The 27209-nt window shown below is 41.8% G+C and overlaps 1 protein-coding gene across 1 annotated transcript in view; it reads right to left on the reverse strand.

Annotated features, from left to right (window-relative positions):
* The window catches only part of TNIK (TRAF2 and NCK interacting kinase), a 407404-nt gene extending 380587 nt beyond the window's left edge, over positions 1-26817 (reverse strand). Inside the window, 1 exon segment of the mRNA XM_068546242.1 lies at positions 26393-26817. Within this exon segment, the coding sequence (XP_068402343.1) occupies positions 26393-26449 (57 nt within the window). The 5' untranslated portion in view covers positions 26450-26817.
* Between the last annotated feature and the right edge of the window lie 392 nt (positions 26818-27209).

The following is a 27209-nucleotide window of genomic DNA, read 5'->3' on the forward strand; positions in this document are numbered from 1 at the left end:
GAATTGAACACTGGGAAGTGCAGGAGAAGCATCGGATCAGAGTAGGGGAAATAAGGTTTCACTCTTTTATTATGCAACAAGGACATTAAAGGATCTCATTTTACTATTAATTTGCATAATTAGAGAACTACAGGTTTAAGTATATATTTAAATTGTATGTTTGAAAACAGTTTACATAGAAAAACAAAGCAGACACTAAGGAAGGTGGAATTAAAAACATAACAGAAGATCAAGCATATCAATAAAACCAAATGGTTTAACCCTCTTGAAAACTCAAAAAAAAAAAAAAAAAAGAAACAAAAGAAAACCCTTAGATTAGGTTCAAAAACAAAATCTTACTATATGTTGCCTACAGTGAAATAAATCAAGACAAAGTCTAGAAATAAAAAGGCAGATCAAATACATCAAGCAAAAACACAAAGAAAAAGTCAAGAAACCAAAAAAAATTCCTAGAAAAAGTCATTACCTGGGACAGAGTGTTTTTATATTAATAAAAATCTTAATCTACTATGAAGTTATAACTGTTAAAACTTTTATATGGCAAATAATACAATATAGAAGTTTATAACACACACAAACACAAATGACAGAAACAAGTTTTACCAGGAGGCTCGGAAGCTGTTCTTGTCTGATAATTCTTTCAGCTGACATTTAGAATCATTTTGCCAAGTCCTAAAACAAATTCCTGCTTGATATTTTTATTGAAATCCCATATTCACATGAGAAGAATAGATACCTTTACATTACTAAGTCTGCTATCCAGGAACATGGGGTATCTCTGCATTGACTCAAGTCTTCAGTATACTCCTTGCTGTGATTTAAATTTTCCTTCATATAGGTCCTGCAGAGCTCTTGGTAAATTTATTCCCATATATTTTGCCATTTTTGTTATTAAAGCTATCATTTTTTTAAATGTATTTTCTAATTGGTTATTTTGTCTGGCTAATAAGAATGCTACTGATTTAGGTATACTTATTTTGTAACCAACCACACTGAATTATTACTGTTTTAGTAATTTTTTTCAGTTGACCCTCCTAAGTTTTAAAGGCACCATATGTATAAAATGACGATATTGTCCCTATCATCTAATACTTATAACTCTTGTTTCTTCTATGCCTTGCCTTATTTCAAATGGTTAGAATTTCCAGAACATTATATATATATATATATATAATTATTGGTCCTTATCTTAACCCTAACATCCTTCTGTGGTCCCTGATTTCAAAAGAAATATATATCAATCAGGATGTTTGCAACTGCAAGTGAAAGAATACACAACTATAAGTGGCTTAAACAATGAGGAAGTTGTTAGCTAGTATAATACGACGTCTGGAATCAGGCCAGTTCCAGGGTTGATTAATTCAGCTGCCCAACAATGTAGGGGGGACCTGAGTCCGTTTTTCTGTGACTCTCCAAGCTCTCCCCTCATGGTTACCAGATGTCTCCAGCAAATCTACGCATCACAGTCTTACAGACGATTTCCAAGTCCAGGACAGGGAAAGTCTCGTTTGTAAAAACCAATTTGTAAAAGTGAGGAAAGCCTTCCCAGGAGCTCCCAGGAAGGATTCCCCCAGGCCCCTCACTGGCCAGGATTGTGTCACGTGACTTGCCTAAACTCATCATCAACAACAAAAAAACAGAAGCCAGGGGACTGGCTTAATCTATCCCACCCCCTCTATGCTGGGGCTGGGGAGGGGGTCCACTCCCCTGAGAACATGGGAGGGGTAAACACCGAAACAAACTCAGAGCTTTGACAGCAAGAAAGGAGATGGGAATGGCTGATAGGCAGGTAATCAACAGTGTCGCCCACACAGAGTTTCTGGTTTTTAACAACTAGATATGAGGTGGGCTGTTGGTTTCAGACACATTCTCTATAAAGTTAAGAAGAATCCCCCTATTAATAAGAGCAATAGGGAAAGTAAGAGTTAATTTAATAAGAGTAGTTGTTTTTTGTTTTGTTTTGTCTTTGAATCAAGAATGACTACTAAATTTTACCCATATCTCTGATGGCAGTTGAGATAATTCCAGAGTTAATATCGTTTGGCCTACTAATATGTTGTATTAACAGATTTCCTGAAACAGAAGCAAGGATATTTTAAAGCTTAAAAGTTTTCAGTTCCAGGGACTTCCCTGGTGCTCCAGAGGTTAAGACTCAGTGCTTCCACTACTGGGGACACGGGTTCGATCCCTGGTCAGGGAACTAAGATCCCACATGCCACACAGCACAGCCAAATTAATTAATTATTTTTTTAAAGTTTTCAGTTCCATACTGATTAGCAATTTTTAGACTTTCTCATACAAAGCAGGACACATACACTGCTGCTTATTAATAAACAACGCTTCGTACACGTATGATTTTTTTTCATATCCTATAAGAGAAAAATTGAAGACAGAAAGACTGGAGTCAGAGGGTGGCAAGCAGGAGAGAAAGCTTGTTCTGGGGTGGGGACAGCAAGGCAGAAGAGCACAGGAAAGATGCAAAGGCTACTTCTAAGGAACAACCCATACTTCATCCACATCAATGTTTTGTATCACTGGCACTCCCACCACAGAATCCTTCTGAATTTCTTCAAGGTATTTCAGCTCCCTGGACATCTCAGTGCCCATCTTGGTCCACTTCCCCCACCTTCCTTGCCTCTATACAACTAACCATCCACTCCAGTGATCCTAATGAATATATCTATTTTTCTATCTGTCTCTAACTCTCACTTTGGGCTTCTTGAGAGCAGAACCTATACCTTGTGAATCTACCTACATACACCCAGTTGATTTCTCTGCTCCAGATTCATAGTGGGCTTTCCAATTATTTGGAAAAATGATGCTGGTATTGAATGTGTTGAACACTTTATCATGCATTTGTAATATGGCAAGCACTGTCCTAAGTACTTTATATGAAATACGGTTCTTTTTATTTTTTAATTTATTTTATTCAAGTATAGTTGATTTACAATGTTGTGTTAACTTCTGCTGTACTGAAATATGTTTTTTAAATTCTTACAATATCCCTAGGTATACTATTATTATCTGCATTTAACAGGTGTAGAAAAAGCCTAGAGAATTTACACAACTTGCCCCAAGTTGCAAAGCTTTTAAGCTGTAGGGCTGGGACTCAAATCCAGAGTCTGATCCCTGATGTAACCCCTAAGCCATTCTGCTTCTTGTGACTCTGAAAACAAATGAGATAAGCCCAAATTATGTCATGGTCACCTCTCATACAGGTTACTCTCCGTGGAACTGACAAAAATGTTCTGGCTGAATTCACTGCCAAGGTGTCATCTGGAGAATCCTAACCAGATGCCAGGGGCCACTATCATTCATTGACACTCCCTGATTTTAGAAGGACTGAGAACAAGTTGAAGATTTGACCTTTCCAGCACACATCTGCATCGGAATAGGCAGTGGATCCACTTCGCCATCCTTTCCCATCCTCACACAGAGCCCTTGGTGCATCTGCCCCCTTGGGATCACTTGGCCAGGTTCTCAAGAATCTCAACACACCTCAAAAAGAATGAAATCAAGAGCGGCTGTATCCATGCCATTTCCCCTCTCCTTTTTTTTTTTTTTTTTAATTAATTTATTTATTTTTTGATACGGACCACTTTTAAAGTCTTTATTGAGTTGATTACAATATTGCTTCTGTTTTATGTTTTGGCTTTTTGGCCACAAGACATGTGGGATCTTAGCTCCCTGACCAGGGATCGAACCTGCACCCCCTGCATTGGAAGGCGAAGTCTTAACCACTGGAGCGCCAGGGAAGTCCCTCCCCTCTCCTTTTATTACTGCCCCAAAGCCTATAAAAGCTTAGAATCTATTAATTCTATGTTTATAGCAGGAATTTCTACTCATTATTACCCGAGAAAGGAAGAGTCAATTTAATACACTTGATTTCAAAGATTCTATCCAATGAAGCCAGACTCCATTACAGTCATATCGGCTAATTACTGTGAAGTGCAGCAGTCTGCATTTGTAAAAGAAAAAAGTATCCAAGCTTAACAGGCAATACCCGGTAGAGAACATGGAGACATGGGGATAGGCTTGTTGCTGAACTGTAATCTGCAGACCTGATGGGAAAAGCTCCGCCTCTAGCTTGCTCTGTTCCCTGAATGCCGTTTAACTGCCATGGGCCTTATCCCCCTACATCTGTAAGAAAGGGACCACAAGATCCAGAAAGCACTCACTAAAGCTAATCAATATTTAGAAGCTGAAAATAAAACAAACAAAATAGACAGATTTCAGCACAGACAAAGGAAAAGAGCTTTTTTCTTATGCCCCCAAGACTCAGTGCTAGGCTAATACCTCTCTGCTTCTGGGATGCTCTGGGATTTATAGCTGCATGAGATACTCAAGCACCTTAGCCAACGAAGAATAGCTCAGTCCTTCCTTCTGTCCCAGAGCAGACCAGCCAAGGGCAGAACTCTCTCCCACAGCAGTCAGTGAGTCTACTGCCAGGGTTGACCCCATCATTCCCAGCTCTTATTAGGTAACTGAAACCCCTCATCTGCTGACCACACCAAGAGGCAATCCTGGAACTTCATCTGATGCCCCTGGGTTAGGGAGAGAATCTTTCTCTTTCATACACTTCTCCAAAGGAAGCTTAGAAGGTTTCAGATGACTTCACTCAGCAGATATCCGAGTGCCCACAGTGTGCCACAAACGACAGGTGCTGAGGAAATCCAGGGGATGGACACCCAGCTGATTAGGAGCTAGCTATCCAATACCACGATGTAACACAATGTCCTTTACCCTGCCTTCCTGCTCGTCATTGGTGACGCTGCCGCACATGCAGTGCCTTTTAAAGTCCATGGAACAAAACTGGGAATATAATTGCTGCACATTCACTGTGACGTGTCACCAATAAAAATTCACTGGTGTCTCATTTACCGGGCCTGTGCTTATAAAGAGGTTTATAGTCTGCTGTGTTAATGAACCACTTTAAAGTCTGAGAGGAGATAGAAAAGCAATAATTAAAGGCCATTTCACCATCTCAAAAGCCCTTTCTGCTTCTTCCCATTGAACCTCCTAAGACCCTAGGAGGGTTCAAATAATGGCAACATTAGGTCTCACAGCTGCCTGGTACACGGGTTTTTCAATATCTTTGGCGCCACTGTACTTTCTTTAGGTTTCATTTCCCAATGTCACAATTTCTCCTCTTACAGGCTAAAAACATTAAATGGTAAAACAAGTCCCCTATCCATTCGGTTCACAGTGAAGCTGCAGGATCCAAACAGGCTAAGCCCAAGAGCGTGCCCATCACTGAACTATGTGATAGGTATAATAAAGGATACAAATGTAAACCAATTAATTAATATTTTTCAAAATCAGACCAACCTGAGTTCAAAACCAGGCTCCATCATTTTCAACAAGTCTTTTAACCTAAGCCTCAGTTCCCACATCTGTAAAATTAGAAGAATAATATAGTACAGATCACAAAAAGCATCAATAAGACCAAACTTTTATAATAATTAGCCCATGCCTCATACATGGCAAGTGGTCTAAAAAGGTATTAGATCTTAATATTGGTGTTACTATTATTATTATTATATAAATCGTGTTCCAGATCAGTGTCAGGTGCATCCATGTGTTTGTGTGACTTGGAACTTGGTACCCTGACTACATCACGTCTGGGAACTGCAAAGTTGAGGACCAAATCTCTGCCCTAACCAAGGCCAGCATGAGCCACCTGCCTGCCAGCCCCTGGCTCAACACCTGGCACAAGCAGCCACCAAACACTAAACCTCCGCTCAGTTTCCACTGGTTTCATGAACATTCCACCCTGTATCCCAGCTGCTCAGAAGGGGCGGGGGGGGGGGGGGTCAACCTCTCCCCAACCTCACTGGTGCACACCAGACGGTACAAGCCTGTAGGCTGCTCCTTACAGTTTTCCTATGCAGAATACGACTGTGTCCATGGCTCCTCCTCTGTCTCTGTTTGATATCAAGGCCATGCCAGCCTGGGGGATGACCACAGTGATAATTGGCTCTGAGCCCCCTCCCAGTTTTGCTATTTTGGGGACATTCCCAAGCCTCTTTCCTTTCCCACATCTCCCAGAGGCTGATCCATAGCTATGGTGTCTACTGTCATTTCCAGCAACTCATTCCTCTGTGACAACTGACCCTTTCAGTCCCCCACTGTCACCCCTAGAGCTCAGCTTCTCTGGTCTCACGGATCCCTTTTCTCAAGTGATCATAGCTCCTTTTTAGGCTTCTCATCTTCCTTGAATCTATACCCAAATACCAATGTCATTGAACTTTATAAAAAGTAGCAGAAGTCATGTCTAACTCTTCTGAGTTGAAATTTGAAAGACTAATAGCTGTTAATCACAGAGTTAGGGACTTCCCTGGTGGCGCAGTGGTTAAGAATCCGCCTGCCAATGCAGGGGACACAGGTTCGAGCCCTGGTCCCGGAAGATCCCACATGCCACGGAGCAACTAAGTCCGTGTGCCACAACTACTGAGCCTGTGCTCTAGAGCCTGTGAGCCACAACTACTGAGCCTGCATGCCACAACAACTGAAGCCCGTGGGCCTAGAGCCCCTGCACCACAATGAAGAGTAGCCCCCACTCGCCGCAACTAGAGAAAGCCCGCAGCAACGAAGACCCAATGCAGCCAATAAATAAACAAATAAATAAATTAATTTAAAAAAAATCACAGAGTTGATGGAGCAAAGATGGGGGTGGGGGGTTCCCAAGCAGAAGAAGCCACAGCCTACACTCTTCCATCTTTCAGCTGGACTGTAGCTCTTGTGTCCACCACTGTGTCCAAGGCCATGGCATTGCTCCTATCTCCTACTGGGTGTTTAAAAAATGAACAAGAGGTCTAAATCAGTTAGCAACTAGCAACCGCGCTCTGTTATAGTTTCTTAGAATGCAGACCACACACATCTGAATTATGGGAGGGCCACAGAGGTACAGATCTGTGGGCCCCCAGCTTAACTACTGAACTAGAACCTGCAAATGAAAATCCCTCTAATGGGTCTCACGCATTCCTATGGACTGAGCTGCAGCAGTGAACTTCAAACTTCTGGTCCTGGTACCCTGTAAGAAATACATTCTACAGTTCTACATTGTGACCAAATACACACATATACAATACAGTACATGCACAGTAATATCTGTCTACTCCATTCTAATAATTGTTTTTCCAAAGCTGACTGTAACCCATTGAAGTGACTCCACAACTCATTACAATTTGAAAATCACTGGGTTAGTGTGTAGAGAGGGAGTGGTGACCGCTGATATTGTAAAGAAGTGAGGAATGGTCAGATCATAGAAGGCCTTCCTAAATTAAAGAGTTTGGCCTTGGGCTGTAAGTCATGAGAAATCATTTCATTGAGAATTAGATATGAGGAAAAACAAAACCTAGGTCCTGTCTTTGTAGACATTACAGTCTCCTCCGGAGGAGGGGTGGGGAGACAAATTACCTGTCAACAGTCGGGACTGGATGAGAAGTCAGGCAGAGGGACAGCACAGGGACGAGGCACAGCCTGAAACGTTTTGAAAGTCGTTCAGTACGGAACGGTTTCAGACAGGAATACAGTAAGTAGTCCCCACTTCTCCACAGTTTCAGTTTCTGTGGTTTCAGTTACCTGTGGTCTACCGTAGTCTGAAAATATCAAATGGAACATTCCAGAAATAAACAATTCATACGTTTTCAATTGTGCACCCTCTGAGTAGCGTGATGAAATCTCGCCGTCCTGCTTCATCTTGCCGAGGCCTGAATCATCCCTTTGAACGGTGTATCTGCCCCTTAGTCACTTGGTAGCCACCTCTTTATCAAATCAACTGTCACATTATCACAGTGTTTGTGTTCAAGTTACCCTTTCTACTTAATAATGGCCCCATAATGCAAGATTAGTCATGGTGGTCATTCACATTTGCCAAAGAGAAGCCATAAAATGCTTCCTTTAAGTGAGAAGGTGAAAGTCCTCAACTTAATAAGGAAAGAAAAAAAATTGCATGCAGAGGTTGCTAAGATCTATGGTAAGAACAAATCTTCTGCCTGTGAAACTGTGAAGAAGGAAAAAGAAATTCATACTAGTTTTGCTGTTGCACCTCAGACTGCAAAAGTTATGGCCATAGTGTGTGATAAGTGCTTAGTTGAGATGGAAAAGGCATTAAATTTCTACAAGATATTTTGAGAGAGAGACCGCATTCACATAATTTTTATTTCAGTATATTGTTATAATTGTTCTAATTTATTATGACTTATTTTTTTCTTTCTTTTTTTAAAAATTTATTTATTTATTTATTTATTTTTAGCTGCATTGGGTCTTCGTTGTTGCGCGCAGGCTTTCTTTAGTTGCAGCGAGCAGGGGCTACTCTTCATAGCGGTGCACAGGTTTCTCATTGAGGTGGCTTCTCTTGTTGCGGAGCATGGGCTCTAGGTGTGTGGGCTTCAGTAGTTGTGGCACGCGGGCTCAGTAGTTGTGGCTCGTGGGCTTAGTTGCTCTACGGCATGTGGGATCTTCCCAGACCAGGGCTCGAACCCGTGTCCCCTGCATTGGCAGGCAGATTCTTAACCACTGTACCACCAGGGAAGTCCCCAGGTGCCTTCTTAAAAACCGTTACAACCCAAGCTACACCTTCAAAACAAACATGTTATGGCCAACACGAATCCCTGGCAGAGGCCTTCCAATACCCCTTCTGCAGGTTCAACCCATTAGGTTCAAAATATAGATGATTTTTTTTTAATTGAAGTATAGTTAATTAAAGATGTTGTGTTAGTTTCAAGTGTACAGCAAAGTGATTCAGTTACACACACACACGTATATATGCTTATTTAAAAATTAACAGCAGCAGCTACCCTTTTTTTTTTTTTGGAAGATTTTTAATCACAGTTTCAATTTCATTACTTGTGATTGGTCTGTTCATATTTTCTATTTCTTCCTGGTTCAGTCTTGGAAGGTCATACCTTTCTAAGAATTTGTCCATTTCTTCCAGGTTGTCCATTTTATTGGCATAGAGCTGCTGGTAGTAGTCTCTTAGGATGATTTGTATTTCTGTGGTGTCTGTTGTAACTTCTCCATTTTCATGTCTAATATTATTGATTTGAGTCCTCTCCCTCTTTTTCTTGATGAGTCTGGCTAATGGTTTATCAATTTTGTATATCTTCTCAAAGAACCAGCTTTTAGTTTTATTGATCTTTGCTATTGTTTTCTTTGTTTCTATTTCATTTATTTCTGCTCTGATCTTTATGGTTTCTTTCCTGCTACTAACTTTGGGTTTTGTTTGTTCTTCTTTCTCTAGTTCCTTTAGGTGTAAGGTTAGATTGTTTATTTGAGATTTTTCTTGTTTCTTGAGGTAGGATTGTATTGCTATAAACTTCCCTCCTAGAACTGCTTTTGCTGCATCCCGTAGGATTTGGATTGTCGTGTTTTCATTGCCATTTGTCTCTAGGTATTTTTGGATTTCCTCTTTGATTTCTTCAGTGATCTCTTGGTTATTTAATAACGTATTGTTTAGCCTCCATGTGTTTGTGTTTTTTACGTTTTTCTCCCTGTAATTGATTTCTAATCTCATCGCGTTGTGGTCGGAAAAGGTGCTTGATATGATTTCAATTTTCTTAAATTTACTGAGGCTTGATTTGTGACCCAAGATGTGATCTGTCCTGGAGAATGTTCCGTACGCACTTGAGAAGAAAGTGTAATCTGCTGTTTTTGGATGGAATGTCCTATAAATATCAATTAAACCTATCTGGTCTATTGTGTCATTTAAATCTTGTGTTTCCTTATTAATTTTCTGTCTGGATGATCTGTCCATTGGTGTAAGGGAGGTGTTAAAGTCCCCCACTATTATTGTGTTACTGTCGATTTCCTCTTTTATTGCTGTTAGCAGTTGCCTTATGTATTGAGGTGCTCCTATGTTGGGTGCATATATATTTATAATTGTTATATCTTCTTGGATTGATCCCTTGATCATTATGTAGTGTCTTTCCTTGTCTCTTGTAACATTCTTTATTTTAAAGTCTATTTTATCTGCTATGAGTATTGCTACTCCAGCTTTCTTTTGATTTCCATTTGCATGAAATATCTTTTTCCATCCCCTCACTTTCAGTCTGCTTGTGTCCCTAGGTCTGAAGTGCGTCTCTTGTAGACAGCATATATATAGGTCTTGTTTTTGTATCCATTCAGCAAGCCTGTGTCCTTTGGTTGGAGCATTTAACCCATTCATGTTTAAGGTAATTATCGATATGTATGTTCCTATTACTATTTTCTTAATTGTTTTGGGTTTGTTTTCGTAGGTCTTTTCTTCTCTTGTGTTTCCCACTTAGAGAAGTTCCTTTAGCATTTGTTGTAGAGCTGGTTCGGTGGTGCTGAATTCTCTTAGCTTTTGCTTGTCTGTAAAGCTTTTGATTTCTCTGTCGAATCTGAATGAGATCCGGTAGAGTAATCTTGGTTGTAGGTTCTTCCCTTTCATCATTTTAAATGTATTGTGCCCCTCTCTTCTGGTTTGTAGAGTTTCTGCTGAGAAATCAGCTGTTAACCTTATGGGAGTTCCCTTGTATGTTATTTGTCATTTTTCCCTTGTTGCTTTTAATAATTTTTCTTTGTCTTTAATTTTTGTCAATTTGATTACTATGTGTCTCAGCGTGTTTCTCCTTGGATTTATCCTGCCTGGGACTCTCTGCACTTCCTGGACTTGGGTGGCTATTTCTTTTCCCATGTTAGGGAACTTTTTGACTATAATCTTTTCAAATATTTTCTCGGGTCCTTTCTCTCTCTCTTCTCCTTCTGTGACCCCTATAATGGGAATGTTGTTGCGTTTAATGTTGTCCCAGAGGTCTCTTAGGCTGTCTTCATTTCTTTTCATTCTTTTTTTTTTATTCTGTTCTGTGGCAGTGAATTCCACCATTCTGTCTTCCAGGTCACTTATCCGTTCTTCTGCCTCAGTTATTCTGCTATTGATTCCTTCTAGTGTATTTTTCATTTCAGTTATTGTATTGTTCATCTGTTTGTTTGTTCTTTAATTCTTCTAGGTGTTTGTTCTTTAATTCTTCTAGGTCTTTGTTAAACATTTCTTGCATCTTCTTGATCTTTGCCTCCATTCTTTTTCCAGGATGAGGTCCTGGATCATCTTCACTATCATTATTCTGAATTCTTTTTCTGGAAGGTTGCCTATCTCCACTTCATTTAGTTGTTTTTCTGGGGTTTCATCTTGTTCCTTCACCTGGTACAAAGTCCTCTGCCTTTGCATTTTGTCTATCTTTCTGTGAATGTGGTTTTCCTTCCACATGCTGCAGAACTGTAGTTCTTCTTGCTTCTGCTGTCTGCCCTCTGGTGGGTGAGACTATCTAAGAGGTTTGTGCAAGCTTCCTGATGGGAGGGACTGGTGGTGGGTAGAGCTGGGTGTTGCTCTGGTGGGCAGAGCTCAGTAAAACTTTAATCCATTTGTCTGCTGATGGGTGGGGCTGGGTTCCCTCCCTGTTGGTTGTTTGGCCTGAGGTGATCCAGCACTGGAGCCTACCAGCTCTTTGGTGGGGCTAACAGTGGACTCTGGGAGGGATCACACCAAGGAGTACTTCCCAGAACTTCTGCTGCCAGTGTCCTTGTCCCCATGGGGAGCCACAGCCACCCCCCGCCTCTGCAGGAGACCCTCCAACACTAGCAGGTAGGTCTGGTTCAGTCTCCTATGGGGTCACTGCTCCTTCACCTGGGTCCCAGTGCGCACACTACTTTGTGTGTGCCCTCCAAGGGTGGAGTCTCTGTTTCCCCCAGTCCTGTCGAAGTCCTGCAATCAAATCCCACTAGGCTTCAAAGTCTGATTCTCTAGGAATCCCTCCTTCCATTACTGGACCCCCCCAGGTTGGGAACCCTGACGTGGGGCTCAGAACCTTCACTCCAGTGGGTGGACTTCTGTGGTATAAGTGTTCTACAGTTTGTGAGTCACCCACCCAGCAGTTATGGGATTTGATTTTATTGTGACTGCGCCCCTCCTACCGTCTCATTGTGGCTTCACCTTTGTCTTTGGATGTGGGGTATCTTTTCTGGTGAGTTCCAGTGTCTTCCTGTCGATGATTGTTCAGCAGTTAGTTGTGATTCCAGTGTTCTCGCAAGAGGGAGTGAGTGCACGTCCTTCTACTCCACCATCTTGAACCAATCTCTCACTTTGAGCCTATTATGACTTATTGTAGTTAATCTCTTATATGCCTAATTTATAACTTAAACTTGTCATAGGTAGGTGTGTATAGGCAAAAAGATAGTATACATAGGGTTTGTTACTACCTGCTGTTTCAAGCATCCACTGGGGGTCCTGGAATGTATCCCCCATGGATAAGAGAGAACTACTGTAGTTACCCTAGTCCTGGCTCCAAAGTCCTCCTTTCTTTGGAAGGAGAGATAAGTTATCTGGGCCTCATCCACTTTATCTTGAAGGAAATTATTACAGTAACAATTATAAAGTTCTAGAAGGGATGACATGAAGGTAAGTAGAAAGCAGAAGATAAGACCAGAGTCCCCATCCCTCAAGGTACTGAAGAGAAGGCCTTCCTAGAAATACCAGAGTAACCAGACTGGGGAATTTGCCCTCATAGTGTATGGAGCTGGTCCAACTATGAAGTAATGTCTTAGGCATATTACATTTTAACAGCTTTATTGAGGTATAATTCACTCATGTTACCACCATCCAATTTTAGAACATATTCTGTTTCTTCAAAAAGATCCCGCATGCCCATTTGCAATCACTCCCCGCTTTCTTCTCCAGCCCTAACCAGCCAGTAATCTACTTTCTGTCTCTATAGATTTACCTTTTCTGGGCATTTCATGTAAATGGAATTATACAGTATATGATCTTTTGTGTCTGGCTTCTTTCACATCCATGTTGTAGCATGAAGCAATACTTCATTCCTTCTTGCTGCTCAAGAGTATTCCATCATCTTTCACCACATTTTGTTTACCTCTTCATCAGTTGCTAGACATTTGGGTTATTTCTACTTTTTGGCTATTATGAATAATGCTGCTATGTACAATTTTTTTTGCCTGGACATATGTTTTCATTTCTCTTGGGTGGATATTCAGAAGTGGAATTGCTAGGTCATATAATAAATTTATGTTTAACTTTTTCAGGAACAGCCAAACTGTTTTCCAACATGGCTTAACCATTTTACATTCCCACCAGCAACATATGAGCATTCTAGTTTATCCACATTCTCAAGTATATTCTAAAATCCAGATTCACATTTATTACAGCATGAAGCAGAGCCTGAATAAGGTTGGAACTAGCATTTCTGTGAACTGGGGAGTTCCTGTGGCCTTGTAATTTATTCACATTCCAAATTTCACTGAAATTTAGAAAAGAAATTATCAGAGATGTTCTTTTGAAACATGCTTGAAATCATTTAGTATCAAAACTCAATACCAAAAAAAACTATATAGACCTAATCATAGAACATTTGACAAAAATATTTGTCAAAGGCGAGTTATCAAGAACCATGACAAATGAGAATGTGTTTCCCACACTAAACAGAGTTTCCCAGGGGACAAAATCTTAACTGTGAATCCTACAAACTAGCAGAAACTTGCAGAAGGCAGCAATCACAGCCAGGAACCCGAAAGAAAGTCAGGGAACTATTTCTTTAAATCTGATGCAACTTGCATTATATCAGGTGATGAGCTGCAAAGATGAGACCCTGCTTCCAGAAAAGAAAAGAAACAGACTTGGCCTAAAGGGAACACAGAAGAGTCACAGGAATGCCCCTGCTGCTTTGAAAACCCCAGGTACCTCTTACAAACATACTGTACTCACAAATTAAAAGAGGGGGTGGGCACCCAGAGGACTGGCAAGAGCTTTGGTTCAGAGACCACAGAGGGACACCAAACGCTTTCCACACACACTTTTCCTAACTAGAAAACAACCCCCACCCCCACCCCCTGTCTGGGGCTTGGATCTCTGTCTCTCTAACATTTTACTTAAAGTGTCATATAAATTTCACTGAATGTGTACAATCTCCTCTCTTTACCTACAGGTTTCCTCCTTTGGAGGAACCCTTTTTGTTCCTAGAGATGAAGACCTAGGAGGACCTATGCTAATTACCCGTTAGCACTCTTTCTGGTGCAATCAGCTAAGTGGAGGTTTAGGTACCCAGCTGGTCAGGTTCCAGGAGATTTCCCCTGCTAATTTTCAGTCATTCAGGAAAACAAAGGAGTAACTAAGATTGGGTTACCATGATTTTAAAGAAACCCTGCTCCTCCTTCCCTTCCCCCTGCCAAGATGTGTAGACTTCTGTATTTCACACTTTTACATCTGTTCTTCTCCAAAAATAAAAGCTGTTTATATTCAAGAAATGCTGACTACAATACCAGCATGAGTTACATCTTTGAAACACTCACAGAGAGAACATACATATTGTTCCCACCAAACAGCATGGGCAGTTTCTTCCCAGAGCAGCACCTGGGAATAAAACTGCAGGAGAGCTCAGCAGTGCTTTTATTTATTTGTTTGCACAGAAAGAAAACTGTATTCTCTCTGACGGGTGCTAGAGTTACCAGTTAAAGAAAACGTAAGAGGGGGTAGCCTTTTAGGAACAGCTAACACTTGGCTTTGACCTTATGAAACATAAGACTACCCAGTCTCTGGCCTCTAAGAGAGTCTTAAGGGTTCAAATAGAAAACCACAGCATTCCCAAACTCAAAGGACACTTTCAACCGTGCAAATGGCTGCAAAGAAGCCATTTCAAATTCGTAGTCTCCCCAGAACCTAAGATACCACCAGTACTAGAAACAAAACTGTCCCAAACTTGGTCCCAGACAGAACACCTTGAATAATGCAATTAATTCACTCCCCCATCTAAAGAATAACTAACATTTCTGATTTAAATGCTGCACATTTTAATAATATTAAAACCTCTCCTGAGAAAGTTGGATATGTCCCCCTAATTGTCAATACTGCAAAAAACATAATCATCTTCAACCAGATATTTTTTATATCCAGTCTACCAATTATTATCTAATCATATCTTTTTCCTTTAAAATAGATGTTCCAAGAGGGGTCTTTGAATTCAATTTTTCAAAAGCATCTTCCCCAGCAGTGAGGATGAAATAAAATGTTGATACATGCTCATTATCAAGTTGTGTACAAAGCTGCCTTAACAACCTTAATCGTCATCAACCTTCCCCCAAATAAAAACACATGCAATATAAGTAGTGTGTTTATCTGAGAACTGTAGATTAAATAACAACATAGGGCATCTTTGTGGCTAGGTCAGAGATGTTTAGGGATTGTTGTTACAAGGAATGTCTGTGGAATTTCTCTGTAAGGAAATCCTCTAACCTGCTGTCTAGATTCCAAACGCCCATTCCATTTTCCAAGTCTCAAAAAATAAACAACCCAAAGATTTCAGACTGCAAACAAAAGAAGGGATGAAAGAGTTTGTGAATACAATTCTTTTTTTCAGCTTCTAGGCAAAAGTCAGCACCTCCTGGGACTTTAAACTGAATCCCTACAGATCCATAGGGAAAAACAGGAAATTAACACCAGAAGGATGCATCTTCTTGATCATGGAGATGGGGCTTTTTCTGGCCTCTGAATAAACTTGCTAATAAAGAAAAGGCAATGCAAAGAACAGTCCAGGATTATCAGCTGAAATGGTATCAGGTGATACTCGATACCATTTCAAGTATTCCCCTTTCTTACAAACAATTCATACTCATAAAATACTAGTGTGAAGTTTTAAAGTCCATATTCTTAAAAGTATGTGCCTCCCACAATTTGAAGCCATAAGTCTTAAGAAAAAGTTCCAGTTACCTTATATAAATCACTATTTCCTACTCTGCAACAGTGTCAGGCAAACTCAAACTTCTATGGATATATTCTGTGTTTTTCAAAGCAACCTGCATTTAGTAAATCATTTGTATGATTTCTTTAACATATACTTCTCCCATTTACTAGGCACTAAGATCCACGAGGACAGCGTTCACGTGCGTCTTCATCATCATATCCTCCGCATCTAGAACAATGCTAGGTACACAGCAGACGCTCAATAAATATTTGTTGAATGAATGAATGAACCAACATGAAAGAAACAAGAAGAAAGAAAACTGTCTTTTAAACATTTAGGCCAGTGGTTCTTAAACTCTAAAGTGCATCAGAATTACCTGGAAGGCTTCTTAATGCACAGGCTGCTGGGTCCCATCCCCCCAGTTTCTGATTCAGTAGGTCAGAGAGGCAGGACCTAAGAGATGATCTTGAAGCTGCTGAAACGAGGATCTCACTTTGAGAACCACTGTTTAAGCAATTAACCTGTCAACCAGCTCTTAGAAAATCACAATGCACAGGATCACATTTACTGAGAATCAACCAGCCGCAGAATCCTCTTCTATCTACTGGATAAGCCACGCTAGTCCTTGCTCCAAACACTCTCAAAATTGCCAACACAGGACGTACACGCAAGAGGACAATACACAGACACATGCCCAAAACAGCAAGAAATCATTACTATGGTGAGACTAAAGACGTTTCATTTCTCCAGTGCGTTTCTTTATGATGTATCCTACTGCGCAGTTTAATGTATTTTTCTCAGACAGAAATTACTAAACCACAATGCATAGCCATTCTCCCTCTCACTACCCCACTTCATTTCACTTACTAATGGGAGTTTCATCTGAGGCCAGGGCACAAAATGTGGTGAAGGAGCCCATTTTAAAGCTTATTTACATTATTGATATTTTAGTGTCTGTAAGGCCCAAAGCCATGATCAACACTCAGTCCTTAATGGTCAGAAATCAAGCAGAGGCATTGATAAGGTGCAGATATAATCTAAACTTGCCATCAGGCTGAACAAAAGGATGTACGCAAACAATCCAACAGAATCCCAAGCTCTAACTCTCCAATTATTGCATAGGTTTTTAAAGCATTAACTTCAAATGCATACTTTTCTCATGACCCTGTTCTGGATTTAAGTGAATTTATATCCAGATTATAATCAGAAAGCGTATTTAATTAGATATTGTTTGCAAGTACTTTGAGATATAAAGTGCTCTATAAATGCTAAATGTTATTATTTAAACACAGTTTGCAATTACTGCTTACAACCTATTCCACCCGCCACACTGCTATAATTTGATTACAGGAAGCCCAAAAAAAAAAAAAAAAAAAACCACCCAGAAGTAGAAATGATGAAACCATGTGCATGTGAAGCTCAGATTTTTACCCTAGGTATAAATAATTCATAGGCATTTTAAATGGAGGGTTAGGTTGTAAAATCTAGTGAGGTCAAGGCAGCTGGCCTCCACAAGACTGAAAACCACAAAGTTATGCTGATTTTATAAGTTTCTTACTTATAAACCAGGTGGAAAGTAGACTGTGGTCAAAAACACAGGGCTCTTTACTCTTTTGGCTGCCAGCTCCATCTTCCATTTTCTCCATTCTAATCTTAAAATATCTATATCTGTCTGAAAAAAAGTGTAACTCCAGATTTTGATTTTAATAATTATCTGGCAGATAAAAGCTTGAGAATGGCTCCTGTTCTAACACGTCTTCCCATCTTGCTATCTTCTGTGATAATCGCAAACTCAGTGGTCTTCAATTCTTAAAAAATGGAAACCTTTGAGCCTGATTCCACATGCCTTCCAAACACACTTGTTGGATACTTCTCCAAAGAGAATGGCAGATTAAACATAAACGTACCTTATATACAATGTAAAAGAAAATCACTGCTAATCGCAAAACGTATTTTATGCTTTCAGGTTTTTAGACAAGAAAAAGAACAATTAACATGTTCTAAGCTGACCTTGGTTATTTAAAAAACAAAATCACAAGGGAAGAAATATTTTGGAAATAACACTTAAAACACAACTATGCTCATCAAAGAGATCTTGTGCCCCAAACGGAAGTCTTCTGGGAAATCTGTGAACCCAGGGAGATAATACATCAGATAATTCTGATGTCATGACAAGGTCCGTGAGTCAAATACTGGCCATGTGAGTTACTATGGGCACTGGCTTTGGGGTAGGTCAATCGTAAGTTCGGCCATTTAGAAGCTTTACGACCTTTGGTAAATTAATTGATTTTTCCAAGCCTCATGCATTCATCTGTACACTTACCTCACAGGAAATTGGGAGATAATTTAACAATGTCAAGAGTCTTAAATCATTTATAACTTTCACTGTAAATTGCACTTCTAAGAAGTTATTCTAAGGAAACAGAGATGTATACAAAGACTTATGTATAAGGATAAATAATGTAAAATGTATAAAAATAATGTGTACAAAGACATATATAAGGATGTTTGATTACCAAAGCGCTATTTGCATGAGTTGAAAAGTTGGAAATAGCCAAAAGTTTCATCAATAGGAATTGGTTAAATATATTATGATGCATCCCCACAGTATAATGCTAAGTGGTCCTTAAAACATATGATTAGAAATTTGAACACTGACTGAATGAAGAAATTAAAAATTACATTTTTTTAGGCATGATTATGGTATTGTGGTTATGTGATTTTTAAGATTGTTTATCTTTTAGAAATACTGAAATATTTACAAGTGAAAAGATATGATGCTTCAAAATAATATGGGAGAGGAAGAGGATGGGGGTGTAGATAAAATAAGATTGGGTACAAGTGGATAATTGTTAATTTGGGGGCTCATTACACTGTCTACTTTTTAAAATAGTTTTATTTAGATTTAATTGACATTCCATAAATTCACCCTTTTGAAGTATACAAGTGATTTTTAGTATATGCACGGAGTTGAGCGACCATCACCACGACCAGGACACTGGCAGTCTCTTCCTGCTCCCCCTCTCCTCCAGCTCCAGCAACCCCTCATCTACTTTCTGTCTCTATGGATTTGCCTATTCTGGACATTTCATATAAATGGAAATATATAACATGTGGCCTTTTGTGTCTGGCTTCTTTCACTTAGCATAATGTTCATCCATGTTATAGCGTGTGTCAACACTTCCTTTCATCACTGAATAATATGCCATCTTATGAATATAATGCATTTTGTTCATTCATTCATCAACTGATGGATATTTAGGTTGTTTCCCCTCTTTGGCTATTATGAATAATGCTACTAAAAATATTGGTGTACAAGTTTTTGTGTGGATATATGTTTTCAATTCTCTTTGGTATATACCTGGGACTGGAATTGCTGGGGCACATGGTAACTCTCTAGTTAACACTTTAAGGAGCTGCCAACCTGTTTTCCTAAGTGGCTGCACCATTTTACATTCCCACCAGCAATGTAGGAGCATTCCAGTAATCTTTCTACTTTTACGTAAGTTTTAAGCTCCCCATGATAAAGAATTTTTAAAAATTTTGCCATAGAAAAACATTAATAGTATGCAAAATGGCTGATTATTAAGTTTTTAAAAAAAGGTTGTAGATAATATATACAACATAATCTTAATTTTTTAAAACTATCCATTTAGCTATGTGCAGAAAAAATTACTAAGCCATATACCAAAATATGTATGTGGTTATCATTGGGAATCATGAATTCTTTTTGTTTTTTCTCCATTTTCCAAGTTTTCTGCAATGATCATGCATTGCTTTTATAATGAGAACAACAAAAAGCTTTTTTAAATTTAAACATACTTTTAACAATTCAGCAGTCTTTGCTCCCATTCCCAACCTACATTTTCCGGACCCTGGAACCCCAGAGGTCATCCTGGTGGGATTCCTAAGAAAATCAAAAATACACATTGCCTTCATGAAGCTTGCTGTCTAGTAGTAAATATAATCCAAGACAGAAAGTTCTGAGGTCTAAAAAAAAAGTTATGAGATCAATTCGGAGAGGATTTACAAGCGAGAGGGCTAATTTCTCTCTGAAAGGATCAGGGCAAATTTGGTGGAAAAGGTGGCATTGGAATGCTGAGTGCTGGGGTAGTAGGTACAGAAAAAGAGAATAAGGTAGGTCACCCCCTAAAGAGCATCCCTGGGGAGAAGGAAGCTGTTCCCTATGGCAGGTGAGAAGGAACGGTCGTTAACTGCAGGGCACGGTGCGGGGGCCCAGCTGAATTTTAACTGGTCTTGAAGTAAAGAGTTTAGTCTTTGTTCTGTAGACTGTGAGGAGTCGGGGAAGGCCGTGAATTAAAAATACCCAGACTGGGGCTTTCCTGGTGGCACAGTGGTTGAGAATCCGCCTGCCAATGCAGGGGACACGGGTTCGAGCCCTGGTCTGGGAAGATCCCACATGCCGCGGAGCAACTAGGCCCGTGAGCCACAACTGCTGAGCCTGCGCGTCTGGAGCCTGTGCTCCGCAACGGGGGAGGCCGCGATAGTGAAGAGGCCCGCGCACCGCGATGAAGAGTGGCCCCCGCTCGCCGCAACTGGAGAAAGCCCTCGCACAGAAACGAAGACCCAACACAGCCATAAATTAATTAATTAATTAATTAATTTAAAAAAAAAAATACCCAGACTGAAACTGTGCTTTAGGAAGACTAACGTGGCTGCAGTGCACAAGGGAAACTGGCCAGCAGAAGGCTGGTGGTAGAGACATAGTGCTGCCCAGCAGGAGGACTGGAGACAAGGGGACCCAGGCAATAGATATTAAGGAAAGATGTTTAAGGTTGGGGTAAAATAAAATGTGTTTTGAGAATTTCCAGGCACCCCCTTGAGATAAGTAGAGGCAGCCTGGGCATGTAAAAAAAGTGGAGAGAGAATCATCTTCCTCTAGAGGGAAATAAGCTTCCAACCAGAATGGAAGAAATTATAAGCAGAACTCATCCAACATTTTCTATTTAAGTCCTCCCTCTCTCTCCGCTAGGAACCTTATATTTCTATGTGCAGGATAACATTTCTTTCAAAACTATCACCCAGATTTTCTTGGAATTCTCAGCAAGCTGCTAGTTCAGGCCCTCTTCTCACAGAGCTACTCCCCCGCCCCACAGAAATGGAAGAACCGATTGAACATGAAAGCATTTTTCAGACACAAGTTATCCCAAATTCTGTGAGAAACACAGACTCAGACTGATTCTGCTCAGCTGGGCAGGGCTGCCATGATTCGATCACAGTAGCTCAAAGCTGGGTGGGCTTTAGAACCACTATCACTGAAAGAAGGAATGGCGTAGAACAAGAAGGGCACGGAAGATTAATTCCAGGGCAGACAGAGACACAGAAAGAAGAAAGGGCCAACCAGCAAGACTCAAAATTACGAGATTTCAAAGAGCCTTACTGATAAGGGGGGAAAATGTGATATACCCATAAAGGAAAAGTGTTGGGTATTCTTTCATCAACAAAATATTCCATGACCTCTTAGTCAATAATTTGGCAAACAGCAAACCATGACTTATATTAGCTTTTGTACAAAGATTACTCCAGTTAATAATGAATACTGAAAATGATTACACATATTTCTCTGATGTTCTGGTAACTACCACTACACCCTATTTTATTATGAGGCAACGTCATGGCAAAGAAAACACCTGTTTAATATCTCTAAAAAACAGCACATGTATCTAATTAAAAAACTGTTATGCTATTATCATTTTAAGATACCATTATCTTAGCAATTCATGCAACTTTACTGAATTCTCATTTAAGACCAAATTTAATTAATTGCTCTGGGGTAATGAATTACTAATGTTTCAAGATTTCTTGAAGCCCATGAGACCTCTGACCAGAAGGTTTTAAATACTGGACTAGTAGTGTATCATTTCAGGCACCCACTCCCTGCCCCACCTCACACACACACAAACTTTGAAAAGGCACAGGCACAATAAATGTGTTTTTATTTGCATCATGGTTAATCCATAAAGAGGAGAAAAAGTCTTAAAAAAAAGAAAAGAAAAAGTTTTTAATGAATAATGCTGATACTTGATACTGGTTTAGAAATATGCTAATCTCCAAAAAGCTTCCGGGCTGAACTCACCTCGAGCAAAGGTCAACCCAGGCCATCAGAGGGTCAGACAGAGACCATGAGAGGTCAACATAAGGCCATACTGATACATTCAAAGGAAAAGTACTATTAAAAAGATGCACGACCTTCTGACATCTTTTTCTCAGGATAATTTTCTGTTACACACAATCATTGGGATCAAATGTTGGTGGAATCAAGTTTCCCATAAAATTCTATTCAGTCATGGAATAGCATATCTGTGTAGTGCTTTACAGTTTTCAAAGCACTGCCATAAATACTTATTGATTTTTGAAACCTGTGTATGAGGAAGGCAAGCAGTTGTGATCATTCCCATTTTTGAGTTAATTATGGACAAAGGACTGATCCAAAGTCACAGAATTAATAAGACATGGACACAGAACCCAGTGCTCAGTCCACTCCATTAACTCATTCATTTATTCAACTAACGGGGACTATGGACTCAGAGATGAACGAGAGCTAGCCTCTGGCCCCAAAGAGCCCACAGTTTAGTGAGCGGGTAGAAAGAAAACCCCATACCATTTATAATACAAACGTAAAAAGCGTAGCAGGAAGAATGCATGCAAGTCTTCCAGGTGAGGTCAATTTTTAAACCTAGGTTTCAATGGAGAAAGAAATATCTAGGCCCAGCAGGGAGTGAGGGGTAGAGGGAGAAAGACAAGCAGAGGTCATCCAATTCTGTTCAAATAGAAAAGTGAGTGTGAGTCCTGGCAGAAACTTAAGAGTATGAAGTCAGCGGCGGCCAATCTTGGCCTTGACTGCCTTCCTCTGTGGGCCAAGCTAAGGACAGCCATGGTGCTCAGATTCAGATGTATGCTAATCTCCAAAAAGCTTTCTGGGCTGACCTCACCTCCTATGCAATAAAGCATACTGGTGGTACATTTCATTTCTTTTAATACTGTCATATCTTGAAGGAAGAATGACTCAAGCCCTGCATCTGAATGAGTAGATTGTTTTCTATGGCTTATGTATGTATACACACATTTCATACACCCACATGGATAGTTTATATCCGTAAAACTATGTAGAATATAAGTATCCACATAGATTATACAAAACATACATAGAACTCTATAAACCTTGCATGCAGAGACATCTGAATAATGTGTATGTCTAGACCAACCCCTTGAGATATGTTTAGATGGAAAAGGGTTATGGAGAGAGAGGTTACCATGCAGGACAACCATCTGTCCTAGATGATTCAGACAGTCATTTGCCTGCAGAGGAGGAATTGAAGGGGTTGGACAAGATGAATTCCAAAGATACTTTAAAGCTCCATGGTTTAATGTTTTATGAGCTTACCTGCATAAAGCAGTTTCTCTATTTTTGCTAAATAAAATTCCATGACCCTGGTGATTCTGCCATTTTTTTTGTGCTCAGGCAGAAAATGTATTATTGATATCTGATTTAGCCACAGACAATGTGACTTAGAGCACTGAATGAGAAGTCAGGGAACCTATATCCTCTCCCCAAACCACCCTTCTCCCCTTCCCTACTCACCCCACCTCCAAGCAGGGAGGGGGCTGTGTGACCTTGGGCAATAGACTTGACCTCTCTGGGCTACAGCTTCCCACGTATTAAATGAAAGGAGTGGCTAAGTGTTCTACAATTCTCTTCCAGCTCTAAATCTATGAAATCATTCCTCTCCCTCAAGACTTAGTTTATCTCCACAGCTCTAAAAATCAGGACTAATAAAACTGGATTCAGATCACCTCTTTTCTAACCATCCTCTCTTTTCTTACTTTTTAAAACCATCCAAATCTTGCATAATTTAAGTGATCAGTGCTTCCCTGGTTGTTCTGGTTTAAATTATGCATTGTTGCTATTTGGGGAAAATTTAGACTGGGTCCAGTCTGGGATCACTGGCTGAGAACAATAAGCCCCCAAAGTGAGAAAGGATAAAGGCCTCTCCAGACAGGATCTGCTTTTAATGCATTGAGCACAGAGTTTACAAAAAGGGCATTGATTGTGTAAAGAGCCACCAAAACAGCAAGGGACTGGTAAGGCTGCAGTAAATTCTCCTAGATGCCACTGACCTTGGCTGCATTTCAGGGGTCAGGCATTCCCCAGGAAGTTCTCAGCAGGCAGGCTTTCCTGAGGGTTTAGGAACAAATGAGACCTCTCACCTACATGAGCCCATCTCTCTTAATCTGGGAAAACAGAAAAAGATCATCTGCCCTCTGATTTGTGGAGATTACCTCTGTGGCCTTTGGACTCAGCTCCAGGCCTGCACAACTCACCCACCACAAGACTGGTCGCAGACCCCTGACCTCCGGGAGGCAATTGTCCCCACATCCGCACTTAAGTCATCCTGCTAGCAGTTCCCCATCTCCTGGGCTAGCTGGAAGCTGTAGCCCTCCCTCTTTCCACACCTCCTGCAGGCAGAAATACAGTGGCAAAGCACTAAAGCCCAAGCCACAAAGAGCAATTTCAGTGAATTGTGCAAAGATATCTTTTCAAAATACTGATCTCCCGAGCGCAGATCTCCCAGGTGTGAATCGAACTCCAGGTCGGCCGAGGAGCCCTTGTGGTTGCTCATAAGCTTGCAAGCTCTGGGTATCTCTGAAAACCTTCCCCAGGAAAAAGGCCACAAGGGACACCTCCAGACCAAGCCCAACTGACAATCGTATCAGAGCGCTATCCATTAGAGAAGCGACGTTGAGATTCCGGCTCAGGGAAATCGCAAGACTTGCCCATTGTTCAGACTCCCATCCCCCCACCCCGTCCTCCTCCCCAGCTTTGCCACTTTCCTCTACCCTGAAGTCTGGGCCATCCATCCACCTGATTAACCCGCTGGCAGAAACTCCCAGCACAGAAAGTAGGGCAAATGAACACACACAGTCTGTAAAGCAGGAAGCCACAGATTGGCCAAAGCACCCACCCCGTTACCAACCTCCACCCCCAGCTGCCCAGGGGGCAGCGGGTTCTGAATGTGGCCTTTCGGCGCCAAGGAAATAGCTTACTGTAATAACGCATGAATGAGCTTTTGCTAACCAACTATCAAAAAAAGCCATTTCAAATGGCATCTCTGCTCCTTCTCAGCCCCTTGGCTGCCTCCCAGAAACCTCACCTCTGAGATGGAAGGATTAAGGAGAAGGGGAGGAGGAGTTAAAAAGAGGAGGGTAGGTCAGGAGAGAGAGGATTAACGAGACTAAAGAAAAAGTACCACTTTGACCATAAAGGTAGTTCTTTAAAATAACAGTGGAGAAGAAGGCAAAGTCAAGGCAAGTACTGAAGATTCAGGTATACAACCCCAAGATTTAGCATCTAACAATGTATTCTTCAGGAGGGCGTGTGAACTTCCAAGCTTCACCCATCCTGCCTGTCTCTGTGTTGAGAGCTACCATCAATTCGGTCTTACCGACCCTCCCTGCCTCATGTATATACAATCGCTTTTTTTTTTTAATTTATTTTTAGTTCAAGAGAGGAAAAAGCCGTGCTAAGATTGGTAGCCCATCCTTCTCAGACCCCCGCTGCTGCTGCCACCCACACCCCTCCCCCCGCTTCCAGGCAGGCAGCATCTAATTAACATCGCAAGAAAGCTCTGCCCCCTTCCCCGAAGGAGTGTGTTGGGCTTGGGGGGTGGGGAGGCGTCGAGGCTGCACTAGGATTCCTGGTATTCCGATCTCAAAACAACAGCAAAATGGATTCTATATCAGTGATGTCTTAGTCAATACAATGAAACGGCGTCTGAGGCAATTCACGTGAGGGTAAATGCAAACCAGGGGGTCTGGAGGGGGGTGGGGGTAGGTGCTTTACAAAGGACTAGCCACAGACACAGAGAAAACACACACACACACACACACGCACACACACACACTCACTCACACTCCCAGGAGTTCCGGTCTGATTGGGGAAAATCAGAGAACACATCCCTTTCACCTGCTTAAGTTCAGCCATAAAACTGAAATGTCACAGCCACAAAGTCAGAAAGCACAGGCAGGGCTGAGTTAAAACGATAAATAAAGGTGAGCGGCAGACCTGCGTTTAAGAGAGCGCTGAGAGGGAGTCGGGGCGCCGACGGCAGAAAAGGGGGGGAAGGGGAGGCAGTTGCCAGCTACAAGACCAGCATAGCAATAGCTGCCCCCTTGGAGCGTCAGGTTCGGCTTCGCGGGGACAGCCAGGCTCACAATGTCATCTAGCAGGTAGCTGGAAAACGTGAGGGACCAGTGCCTTCATTCGCGCTGTTGTTATTCTTTTTGCAGAAAGGGACAGTGGGGTCTAGAGCCTTGGCACTAGACGACTACCCGGGGCTTGTGTACACACACACGCACGCACACACACACGAGCCTTTCATTTTAATGCTCTTACACCGGTCTACGATGAAACTGGCATAAGCTCCACGAGTTCTCAGGGGAGCTTTGGCTGCCACCAAAGGAGGACACGTACCGCACAGCCCCTGCTGTGGGTGCTTAGCCAAGAGCACCTCAGCAACCCCCGAATCTAAACGAGAATCCAGGTTCCCTCGCGTCGCATTCGCCCGCCTCTGCCCACCAGCCCGAGCACCAGTTCCACGCACCGAGCCCATTCACCCTGACCCAAAACACTGGAAAGAAATCAGAAAACGTGTTCCGCTCACCCTCAAAGCCGAGAGATCGATTTCATCCAGGCTGCGAGCCGGCGAGTCGCTCGCCATGTCGACTTCTTCGCGGGAGAAATGGACCAAAACCACCCCGAAGATTCCCCGTTGAAAATTCCACCTCGGTCTATTTCACTCGCGTCCTCATGCGGGTGTCGCGCCAGAGGCCCGGGGCCCAGCCTCCCCCGCCCACCCCGGCCCCACAGCGCCTGATCGCGATTCTCCGGGCGTCAGTCCGCCGGCTCCGGGAGCCCAGCCTCTGCGCAGATCTCCAAGCCCGGAGTCGCGGTGCGTGTGGGCTGCGCGCCCTGAGCAGCTAAGGGCGCTGGGGCTGCGTGGGTGTATTTAAATGGGACATGCTTCTTTGCTTGTGCGTGGATGGCGGCTGCACTGGCTGTTATAATGAGACACATCAACTCCTCCACTCAGCTGGGGGGTTGGGGGTGGAGAACCACACAGAACTGTCTATCACCGCTTCCTGGGAGGAGTAAAGGGGGCGGGGGGGAAGAAGAGGAGGAGGCGTGGTCTCCTACTGGGGAGAGGCCGCGCTTCCTGACCCGGTCCCTCTGCACCAACGTGGATGGGGGAGGGGCGCGCACCCTTTCAGCCCAGGTTTTGCGGGCTCATCGGGCTGGATTTAAAGAGCTGTTCCTGAACCCTGCCGTGCTTATCGTAGGGACAAGGGGACTTTATTTTTGTGTGTCCAATTCGTGCGCTGCAGCAAAATGGCCCTTCAGTCTCATTTTGAGGGGTTCTCGGCAGGGTTCAAATGCTCCAACGTTGAAAAAAAATCCCGAGGGAAAAAGAAAAAGAGCGA

This window comes from Eschrichtius robustus, chromosome 6 (assembly GCF_028021215.1).
Source record: "Eschrichtius robustus isolate mEscRob2 chromosome 6, mEscRob2.pri, whole genome shotgun sequence".
Lineage (NCBI taxonomy): Eukaryota > Metazoa > Chordata > Mammalia > Artiodactyla > Eschrichtiidae > Eschrichtius > Eschrichtius robustus.